At 35.9% G+C, this 11,293-nt stretch overlaps 2 protein-coding genes across 9 annotated transcripts; both read left to right on the top strand.

Annotated features, from left to right (window-relative positions):
- Nucleotides 1–1,189: 1,189 nt before the first annotated feature.
- On the top strand, nucleotides 1,190–10,935 carry LOC112514903 (WD repeat-containing protein 25). Of its 8 annotated transcripts, none has more exons than XM_025121542.1 (8): nucleotides 1,200–1,257; nucleotides 1,360–1,464; nucleotides 4,937–4,962; nucleotides 5,853–5,929; nucleotides 6,028–6,132; nucleotides 7,393–7,557; nucleotides 8,632–9,116; nucleotides 10,474–10,935. In XM_025121542.1, the coding sequence occupies exons 4-8, from the start codon at nucleotides 5,887–5,889 to the stop codon at nucleotides 10,843–10,845; spliced, it is 1,170 nt and encodes a 389-aa protein (XP_024977310.1). In that variant the 5' UTR covers nucleotides 1,200–1,257; nucleotides 1,360–1,464; nucleotides 4,937–4,962; nucleotides 5,853–5,886; the 3' UTR covers nucleotides 10,846–10,935. The 8 variants fall into 8 exon arrangements, with proteins under 8 accessions (XP_024977311.1, XP_024977310.1, XP_024977308.1 ...); XM_025121540.1 differs by lacking the exon at nucleotides 4,937–4,962 and adding an exon at nucleotides 3,326–3,570; XM_025121543.1 differs by lacking the exon at nucleotides 4,937–4,962 and having other exon boundaries at nucleotides 1,190–1,257; nucleotides 6,040–6,132.
- Nucleotides 4,379–4,942, top strand: LOC112514214. Its single transcript, XM_025120544.1, has one exon. The coding sequence runs from the start codon at nucleotides 4,379–4,381 to the stop codon at nucleotides 4,940–4,942; it is 564 nt and encodes a 187-aa protein (XP_024976312.1).
- Nucleotides 10,936–11,293: the final 358 nt, after the last annotated feature.

Genomic DNA, 11,293 nt, shown 5'->3' with positions numbered 1-11,293 from the left:
TAGGGTTTGTTGAACTTCAATCGATCAATTGAACCGGTCAAACCATTACCTATAGTGGTGCATACAATGACACATGCCACCATATTATTCATCCGTCGAAGGGTAAATATTTTTAGATTAGTGAAATATGCAATCGTATTAATTTGTTGCGTGACACCGTATGTATTTTGAAACTACAATGAGAACAAATTTTATTTGGTAGAGGTGGTTTACAAGGCTTTTATTCCACCCAAGACCCGATTCGAATCTTGTTAGTATCGTTTTCTTAGTCAAATAGTGCTACTATTTGAAAAAAAATTCGTATATTTGTTTCTTATAGTCAAATGGTGCCACCGTTTGAAAAAAAAAATTACATATTTTTTTCTTATAGTTAAATGATGTCACCATTTGAAAAAATTTATAGATCCGTCCCTAATTCCCTCCATACCCTCCCCATCATCGTCTCTTCCCACACCTCCATCGACTGCCAACACCAAACATGATTAAGATTTGAGTATGCAGAGTAGCCATGACAGATGGAGGCAAAGCATATAGGATGCATCTGATATGCAGACTACATGGGACGAGACAAGATCAAAAAAAATAGTCCCATGTTTGGCATGCCACAGACAAAAAGAGCATAGGACAAAGTGAGACTATTTTTAATTTTCATGAGATAAATCTTGAGATTTTTTGTTCTACCATAAAAGGTGGAACAAATGGGACAAATTATAAAATTACTTTTATACCCTCAAATTTCAATATAAAACCTCCATTCTTCCTCCATGTCAACTTGTCAAGTACGCTCTCTACCTTTCAAAATTACTTTTATACCCTCAAATAATAAAATTACCTATATACCCTCAAAGTATAATATATTTTGGTTGATTTGTTGTCATTTACAATCATTATATTATATAAAATAACATTGAACACCATTTAGGGGTAATACGACCATTTTAACAGTTTTGTCCTGTCCTAACCTAGTCATACCAAACATAGAATAGACAATTAGTCCCGTCCCATCTCGTCTCATTCTGTCTTATCCAGTCTGCGTATCAAACACTACCGGCTCAAAGGACCCATGCTCAAGGTAAAAAAAAAGTAATTTAAAACCTTTTTTCTTATTGGGCCTCCGACTTGAAGCTCTTAAGCCCACAGGACACACTCAGAGCCCGTTTACTTAGACAACCTGCCATGGTGAGAAGCCGAGAACGGAGAACGGAGAACGGAGAACCAGAAGTCGTCCAGTGAACGTACGAGAACAAGACTACGAGAGTTAGGGACTGTTTGGTTTTTTATATTAAGCTCTTAATCTCTCAAGTCAGACGTTTTTGGTATTAACAGCGTTTGGCTTTTTTTTTTTCTTCAAATACACAGCCGCTCTCGCTCTCACGCTCTCTGACGCAATCGATCCCAAAATCGCTCGATATCTAACAGCAATTGATCTCTCACGGGCTCTCTCTCACGCAATCGATTCAAAAGGTATGTCGATTTCTACCTCCTGCTTCATATATATCTATATATATATATACATATACGATTTGATGGTTCTTCCTTACTGGAGATTTTTGATGGTTAATTTTTACTGGTTTGTCCAAGCTATTTTATAGACTGTAAGTTGCTTCTGTTTGATTTTAGTGAACCCAGCCTAGTAACCTACAAATGTAACACGATTTTGATTCTGTTGAAAGCCTTTGCTGCTAATAGATTAAGATCATGTATGTTTCTTTGTTGTAGTTTACAACTATTTTGTACCACATGCCAGGTGTTTGATGATTTGCCCATATGAAAGCTTGGATGTTTATGGAATTATGACTTCTTTTGTGTTTATTTTCCTACTTTTGGTTACGGTTTGGGTTTTCAGTAGTTCAAATTTGAATGCTTGTTGGTTTTTAGCATTTGTTTGCAGTTAAATATGTTATGCCCTCTAATACCCAAATAACATATTGCATATGTATGTACTGGATTAACATCTTCAATATACTTGAATCTACCCAATTTTACCAAATACAAATTTAGTTTCACAAGAAATGATGGGCTTATGTACATGCAAAATAGGAGTTTTTAGGTAAAGAGGCTTGTCAAAATGTACCCATTGGTTTGCTAGCGACCAAACACATTGACAATCTAAATGCAGACTAGCTTGTGGATTTTTACGTTGTGGTGATATTTGATAAGCTCTTCTTTTTTATTTGATTTTTTGTTTTTTAGCAAAATGGAATCTGGAAACTAGAAGTTTGTACACTCACTTGTTGAATTTAGCTATACAATAATGCTTATGTCAAGCTGAATAGTTGTCATGGCTATATCAAATTCATAGGGTGAGCATATCAGCACTTAGGTTTGTTCCCACTTTTGCAATAATATTGTATGCAACAGCTCATGACAATTATAGTAGTCAGATTTAACTAATAACCATTGGCCAGATAAAAAGATAACATATTGTTGACAAATAGTAAGGATTCATAGAAATGTTCTCTCTTGAAGGGAAGTACTAGATTAGGTGAAAGCAAATGAAAAGTTGCAGCTTCTTTCAGGAGTATGTGAGATTTCATGTTTAAGAGTCCTAGACATCAAAAGGACAACTGCTAGCTTTGTTTTCGTGGCATCCGATGTTGTCTATAAGTATAACCTCAAAAGGGTATTCATGAAATTTTTTGCTTTGTCTGTATTATGGCATTCCTGATCTCATAATTTCCCTTTGTCCCAATAATTCATATTTCATTATATGGTGGAAACAAGTGTTGGAAACATTTTGATTGCATATCATGTGTTTCCCATTTTCCTCATGTTTGATGTATATCGTCTCTACAAGTGTGCTATGCCATTTTATTTGTCTATATTATGTTTGACACTGATATTTTTCCTGACCTGAGTTATATTTGATATAGATTCTCCTTGGAAATACCCAGAATGGCATGATACATGATGAATTTTTTTTAATAAGTTCATGATGATGACTATTGACAAGTTCTTTTCTATGCTTATGTTTAATTTGATTTAATATTCATTATGATTCCTAGCCAATTACTTAAGAATTTTGTTATGAGCTTCTTATTTGCAATTACTTGTTATGCGCTTAAGAATTCATAATGACTCTTAAGAGACTTTGTTCGTGTTTAATATTGTGTGTGGAATCAATTGACGTATTTCAGTTGAAGTTATGAATGTGTTAAAAAATAGATGGTAGTTTACAAATGGTTTAAATAATTGGATATTTCAGTTTAGTTGAATTTAATTAAAATAAAATTGTTTCAAATTTTAGACTTCAAACGTTTATCAGTTTACAAAAACAAACAGTCTTAGATGTAAAAACAAACAGTCTAACTCATTTAAATTTCAGACTTCAGCACCACCTCTTGTAAATCAGAAGTGAAATCAAACTTCAGAGTTCAGACTTCAGCATCTCTTAAATAACAAATGCCACCTTAGCCTCTGTTTTGAAATCGATTTTGAACGTACAGTCCAGAACGATTTTGAATCGATTTCGGAATCAATTTTGAAATTTGAGAACAAGATCGGCTGTAGTTGTGTCGAGCAGTAAACTGTGAACGCGTACCAATCCAGAAATTGATTCTTGGTTTTTAGGTAAAACCCTAAAACACTTCTTGCTTTTATTTTTTATTTTGGTTTCTGATTTAGAAACGAGAATCTGATTTTGATAACTTGATATGTCATATGTTATTGACTGATGGTAACCTACCTAGCAATATGATTTTGTTTCCTTTGTTTCTTAGGCTTTAGTTAGCTTCTGTTTTGATTTCTGATTTAGAATAGAAACTGATTTATATTTTGCTATTGTTTTTTTTGAAGTATATAATATTTATATACGACAAATGCAACAAATAAATTCACACACCCTCCTCATCTTTGGTGAGGTTTGAACCCTTGACCTCCTAGGAGGCCAAAGGCCCTTTGGTTATATGCTATTGTTATTGCTAGAAAAAAATGGAAAAAATCGTTAAAAGAAAAGCATCAACACCCGAATCTAGCTCTACTCTTTCGATGCCTAGTGAAATTGATTTGAATGATCTTTCTTGGGGTCCAGCCGATAAGAATAAATTTTTAGAGTATCATCCTAATCAAAGAGATGAAACTAGAAGAAAATATTTGATTGGAGGACATTGCCAACCACGAGGCCATAACTTTACAAGAAAAATTATTATGGGTAAAGGAAGGCGTTTTTGTCCATCTTGGTTTGATCAATATGCCAATTGGTTGGAGTATAGTGTAAAAACAAATAAAGTTTTTTTTCTTGTGTTACTTGTTTAGAGATCATCATGTGGGAAAATGTGTGAGTGATGCTTTTGTGATGGAGGGCTTTAATAGTTGGAATAATACAGAAAGACTTACTCTTCATGTGGGCGATGTTAATAGTTTTCACAATAGAGCAATTATGAAAAGTGAGGATCTAATGAGACAAAATCAATCTATTGCCGTTGCCTTTCATAAGCAAACTGAGATTGAGAAGAATGAGCACCGAATTCGATTAAATGTTTCAGTTAAGGCTTCTAGATTCTTGTTGAAGAATGCATTACCGTTTCATGGTCACGATGAATCTGAAATGTCTATTTCTAAAAGTATGTTCTTGGAAGCATTAAGCTTAATTGGTGATTGCAATGAGGATGTTGGTAAGGTTATATTAAAAAATGCTCCAAAAAATAATCAAACGGTGTCTCGAAGTATTCAAAAAGATATTGCTAGTTGCTTTGCAAATCAAATACTCAAATCAATTCGTGAAGAAATTGGTGATGATGTGTGTGCATTGCTAGTTAACGAGTCTAGTGACGTTTTTAAAAAGGAACAAATGGCGGTGGTTTTGCGATATGTTGATGAACATGGTATTGTTAAGGAGAGATTTTTTGGTATTGTTCGTGTGACGGGGACATCTTCTTCAATCCTTAAATCTGCCATTGATACTTTATTTGCCAAACATGGATCGAGTTTGAAACAGGTATGACGGAGCAAGCAATATGCATGGTGAGTTCAATTGATTAAAAGCTTTGATCTTGAATGATAATAGCTCGGCATATTATATCCATTGTTTTGCTCACCAACTTTAATTAGTTGTTGTGGCGATTGCAAATAAACACGACGGTGTTGAGAACTTCTTTAATATGTTAGGCATGGTGACAGTGGCGGATCTAGAAAAACTTATAGTAGGGGTCACAATATAAAATGAAATAATAATTAACTAAAAGATATGGGTTCATTAAAAATGATACAAGTCGGGGACATTTGTAAGCACAATTGTAAGAGGTAACTTTTTATCATTTTTAATGAAATCGTATCTTTTAGTTAATTATTTTTTCATTTTATATTGCGACCCCTGCTATAAATTTTTCTGGATCCGCCACTGTCCATCATTGTCTCTTCCAAAAAAATTGGCTATGAACTTCAACGATGAAACTTAGGGCTTTGGACTTGAATAGTAAAAGATGAAATAACATGATTGGAAAATATAAATAAGAGATGTGTGATAATTTACTTGATTCCCGTAAATTCCTTAGAGAGGAAGACTGGTGGAGGTTGGTTGATGTTGTCACGCCGAAGACACAGGAAATCGCATAACTCGTACAAGTTTTAAAGGTGAAATTTAGTTGACAAACGTCAAACTTTCAATAATTTGTCCATTAACTCACTCCATCGGATACGAAAGAACCACCAACTTCATAACTGATCGCCGATCAATCAGGTAGTCATATGTCGAACACAACGTAAACCTGCAATCTATGAGTTCAAAATATTCATGGCGCCTTTTGGTTCATCTTCAGGAACGGGAATGGTTATACTCGTTGAGATTTTTTTACATTGTTTTGTTGTTGATGCATGGAATTAACATAACACATCTTCGTCATTATTATTCACAGCTCTAGCTTTGACTCACTATGGATCTACTCCGCAATGCCTATTCCACTACTAAGGATGAAGATGAAGAAAACAAAAAGTACGCTCCGCCTCCCCTCAAGCGAGCCAAACCTGAATTTTCACATACATCCAGCAAAAATTTTCCCACCGATTGGCTCAAACATACATCAACTGAAGCTCCAATTGCAGGCAGATATATATCGAAGCGAGAACGAGCACTCATGGCTACGGTTCCTCAAACTCCCAATGCAGACCCCCCAACTTCTTCAGGCTGTTTCCATGGTTTGGTTTCTTAACTTGCCTTCTATAGTTTGGTTGTTTCCCTCTTGTTTATTATGTATCTCTCTTTGAAATGATGGAAGTACGAAAGCAGATTATTGGGTATGCCATAAGGTTGACTGATAAGTTCAGGAAAGTGATGAGATGTGGGATCAAGAGTCAAGGTACCAGATGTGCACATGCTGTTTTTGCAAAACAAATTAAAGATTTTTAGGTAGCCATTTCATAATGGGTCCTTTAAAGTTAGGCTTAGGGGTCTCATTTTTCTTTTTGCTCGGAGGTTCTGACTTAGCACCTGGTTTTCCAGTCGTAGCTGGCTTGCCAGGTTTGGCCTTGGGAGCCTGCTTTCCTTTTGGTCTTTGGAGAATTTCTTTTAGATGACCTCGAGAGAATATAGTTAGGACTAGAGAGGTGTTGTTTTAATTGCCGCAACAGAAAAAGACATTTGCAATTTTGAATACACTTTTGAAGACAAAAAGAGCCATTGGATTCATAAAACTTTGGAGTCTTTTTATTACAATCGTTCCTAGCATTAGTCGTTCTAGTAAACTTCCTATCTAGTTCAGATTGATTTTTGAAACCAGCCTTGGTCTTCTCTGGTTGCACTCTCTTGTTCCTTTTCTTTCCCTTAGCCTGATTTATCATTAGCAATCCATTTCCCTTTCTGTTCCTGAGTGAACTTGATTGGCTTTTGAAAGATTGAACTTGAAGTTTTTGATTCGGAGGTTTTAGACTTTTGCTCTTTTCTCTCTTTCTAGCTCAAGGCAAGATTTGGCTTTCAAGCACATATCCATGAAATCAGGACACATGTGAACCTTTTTCTTCTGTACCGTAATTGGAATGGATTTAAGAGGGATCCCATTTGTAAGTTTTTCAACCTCTGGTCCTCGCACCACTATCTCAGTCTCAAGATGCTCTGTATCCAAATCTTCCTCTGTCTCAGAGTCAAGAGTCTAGAAAATCTCGTTTAGGACTTGGGATGTTGGAGTTTTCGTTGAGCACTTGTGGTTTTCCTTTAATATAATCAAATTTCTGCGTAAACTTTGGCTATTTTGGGAAGAGGCTCTGAAAAGTGGCTAAAAAGTGAATTTGGTTGATGGGATTGGTTATCAGATAGTTATTTGTATAAAATCACATTTGCCCATTTAGAGTGGTTTTCTTCTTGTGTTGGTAGCACATTTCCTTTGATTACTACTTATCTCATGGTCTCGGTATTCAATAAAGTGAGCTAAGAGGTTGTTTACAATATCTTTTGATTCTTAGTTCAAGGAAGCATCTCAGATTCATACATACGAAAAGATATTTTGTCATCGTTGAGAAATCGAACGGAGGGCTATGCAAATTCTGGCCACAAATCTGAGGGCATATCCACAAATCTTATTGGGCATTCAAAGGCCGTGAATGCTCTACAATGGTCAAAAACTCAATGTAAGGATTATTTCTTGATTTGTGAATTAGCTTCTTTTGTTTATTCTTTTTATCCCTCATATGGTGCCTCAATGACGCATGCACACTACAACAAAATCGGTTTTATAGGACTCCTAAAATGTCTAAGCGTTCTAATAAAATACTTTTTAGGACTTTAGTTCATAGGACCTAACCAAAAAGTGTTCTATCCACTTGTACAATGCACTAGCAGCTTGTACCTTCCTAATATAGCCTTCCAATGTTGACCCCTACTAATATCAACCAGTAGACTAAGGACTACCACAGTACCCAGGGTATAACAGAATTGAACTCACCGCCATTTGAATGGTCTACTTGAACCAGCAACCTTAACCTGATCGTCATGTGAACAGGCAGAAACAAAAACTACCATACAATTGTTTATGCTGATTTGTGCTCGACTTTCGACTGTCTCTTCCAATTAAAAAACGCGCTCCTTCCATCTATGAGAAAACCCTCTCAAACAAAAACCTTCTCAATCCAAACAGACAAATTAATCCAACACAGACAGCTTTATCCATACTGACTTGATGGAAAATCAATCAAACAGCCTCTTAGTTTGTTCCACAATAAGAGTCCACTTTCAAAAGTGTCTACTTTCCAATTCTATCCTTAATTATGAGATGGAGATGTTCATTACTCCCTCTGTTATTAACGATAAAATTGTCATTTAGTTGATAAGGATAAATAGTCGCACATTTCTGAAACTGTATGCCCTTTTAATTGTGGACATTTATTTTGGGACAGAGGGAGTAGTTTTTGAAGGTCGTTAGAATCAATTGAGATATGTCACCAAGGAGGCAAAGTTGTTTATCGTCATGCAAATTATGTGGGATGTATGCAGAGGGTCCTTCGTTAAATCACCTTTTGCCAATAAAAATTTAAATCTATGAACCTTCTGATTTAAAAAGGTCATGGATTTAAAAAACACTTGTCTGGCGGTCATTTAGCTGAATAACCCTGTAACTCAGATGTGACCTTACCGCAAAGAGTAGAGCGGCTATTTTTGTGAATGATGTTTGCCATTCTGATGTGTTCAATTAAGATAGTTTGCAGCTCATCTTCTTGCATCTGCTGGTATGGATTCTTCCATCTATATATGGAACGTGTGGAGCACGGAACAGAAGAAAGCACGGGTGTTCAACATTCATACTGCAGCTGTGAAAGACGTCAAGTGGTCAGATCAAGGTCTTTATTTGCTCTCTTGTGGATACGATTGCTCTTCGAGATTGATTGATGTCGAAAAAGGGGTAGAAACTCGGGAATTTAAGGAGGATCAGGTTGTTGGAGTTGTTAAATTTCATCCCAATAACTCCAACCTCTTTCTATCCGGTGGATCGAAGGGCATCATTCGGTTATGGGATATTAGAACCGGAAATACGGTGAATCAGTATCTTCGAGGTCTTGGTCCGGTCCTCGATGTGGAATTTACGAATGATACAAGGCAGTTCGTTTCTTCGAGTGATGAATCCAAGAGCAATATCAGCGAGAATTCGATCATCGTTTGGGATGTCTCACGTCAGATTCCTCTATCAAATCAGGTAATTCCTACTCGACATATTTTTCGTCATATGATTACTCCCTCTGTTCCAAAATACATGTCCACAATGAAAAATGCACATTTTTTAGAAATATATAATTATTACAGACAATTTTACCCTTGATAATCGAGGATGTAATGAATTTCTCTATCTCATAATAAAGGGAGAATTGGAAACTAGGCATTTTGGACACTTATTCGGGGTGGAGAGAGTACGGATTTTATAATTATGTTACTTAAAGATAAGTCATTTGTCCAGTATGCAAACTTGCATAGAAACCATGAAACAACTTCAATTACTTGTATGCGCATGTGTATACCGGACAGATGAACGGTTACCGTATTTCTCAGTTTTTCATTTTTAGGGGTTTCCCCAGAACCTGTGTCTATATATATATATAACAGGTTTCTATGAAAATTAGGACTCTAAAACCATTGCAACTTTATTAACATTAAAAAATTGATGTGCTGAAGAATTTAATCTACAAGTATTAATATGAGTAATTAATTGAAAGGGCCTTTAGAGAGTCACTTGGGTTTCTAATTTGAGTTCTTAACCCCAAATACACCGTCATGTTTCTGCTTGTCTTATAACCTTGATTGACTTGGTCAAAACGACTTTCTGTGGCTAATGGCCTCGCTACCGTACATAATTTGCGATTCTTTTTGTGAGCAAAATGTAACAAAGAACCTTTTTTTTTTCCAACCGACGTAAGAGAGTTTCAAAACTTTCTATTACGTACCGTTTTGACTGGTAACCTTTTGATTTTGTCAAATTTGATGATATGGATACCCGTTTATAAAATGTTTACGGTGAAGTGGACAATAAACTTGACCTTCATGTATGTTACCATATCAGCTGGTTCCTAATCAAAATGGATTAAACATAGGAAATTTTGGAACCTCGTTACATTGAATGAGGAAAAAAATCTTTGTTACACTAAATAGAAACTAATGCAGACTTCGGGGCTGTTTGGTTGGTTTCCATTAAGTCTTGTATGGATAAAGTTGTCTATATGGATTAATCTGTCTGTATATAGTGAGTAGTTTTTTGTTTAGGAGGGTTTTTTTTCCATAAATGGAAGGAGCATCTTCTTTAATTAGGTGGGGCAGATGTGGAAAAAACTTAGCTTTCTGCATAAAGCTCCCCCTAGAAGCTTATTGAATAAGTCCCTTTCTATATCATTAAGCCACTACCAAACAATCATGTATAGCTGACCAAATAAGTTGTGAGTCCCATCAACCTCATTAAGCTGCTAATAAACATGCCTTTCGTTGCATATTGATGCATTTTATCTTTTTGCCGTTTGGTTTGGTTGGCTTCGGTGGAAACTAATTATTTGCGCTTTCTTTCTCAGATATATGTGGAAGCTTATACCTGCCCCTGTATAAGACATCATCCATCTGAACCATATTTTGTGGCTCAATCAAACGGGAATTACATCGCAATCTTTTCTTCCAAACCTCCATTTCGGCTTGACAAATACAAGAGGTACGAAAGCCATGGTGTTTCTGGATTTCCCGTCAAGTGTAATTTCAGTATGGATGGAAAAAAACTTGCCTCTGGCTCCTCGGATGGATGCATTTATGTATATAATGCCAAAACATGCGAGCTCATCAAGAAAATCAAGGCGTATGAACAAACGTGCATAGATGTGGCGTTCCATACCGTCATGTCCAATGTAATTGCATCGTGCAGCTGGAACGGCGAAATCTCTGTTTTCGAGTAATTTCAGACGAGTATTTGACAATGAGGGATGGTTTCGACAAATAATTAGATATCATTTAATGGTGATTTGAATGTGGGGTAATGCGACATCAATGAAGTGTAGAGTTACTGGGTTAGGGTCGGGAAAATCGCAAAACAATGAAAAAATTGAGGCATACCCTGGTAACCATGCATATGTGTATACAAGTCATCTGTAAGCAATTTGTCCGTTATGCACATGTGTATAACATGTGCACGTTCATAAAAACCAAATATATCTTCAATTACTAGTATGCACACATGTTCATACTGTCCAAATATGTGGTTACCTAGGTGTTTCTCAGTCCTTAATTTTTTTGTGGTTTTCCCTCGAACCTCCCTTTACTGGGTTATTAAGCCAAATGACCTATTAACAAGTGTTTGTCAAAACCATGACCTTCTAACAGGTTTTTAGCTTATTCTTGACTTTT

Source organism: Cynara cardunculus (genome assembly GCF_001531365.2).
Source record: "Cynara cardunculus var. scolymus isolate 2C chromosome LG 6, CcrdV1, whole genome shotgun sequence".
Taxonomy (NCBI): Eukaryota; Viridiplantae; Streptophyta; class Magnoliopsida; order Asterales; family Asteraceae; genus Cynara; species Cynara cardunculus.
The sequence above is the reverse complement of the archived record's forward strand: the minus strand, read 5'-3'. Positions and strand labels throughout refer to the sequence as shown.

Excerpts from the sequence above, each read along its gene's own strand:
- LOC112514214 (XM_025120544.1), top strand. The coding sequence starts at position 4,379 with ATGAAAAGTGAGGATCTAATGAGACAAAATCAATCTATTGCCGTTGCC.
- LOC112514903 (XM_025121536.1), top strand. The coding sequence starts at position 5,871 with ATGGATCTACTCCGCAATGCCTATTCCACTACTAAGGATGAAGATGAA. Across the intron at positions 6,133-7,392 it reads TTCTTCAGGCTGTTTCCATG|TTCAAGGAAGCATCTCAGAT; the intron begins GTTTGGTTTCTT and ends TTTGATTCTTAG. Across the intron at positions 9,117-10,473 it reads AGATTCCTCTATCAAATCAG|ATATATGTGGAAGCTTATAC; the intron begins GTAATTCCTACT and ends TTTCTTTCTCAG.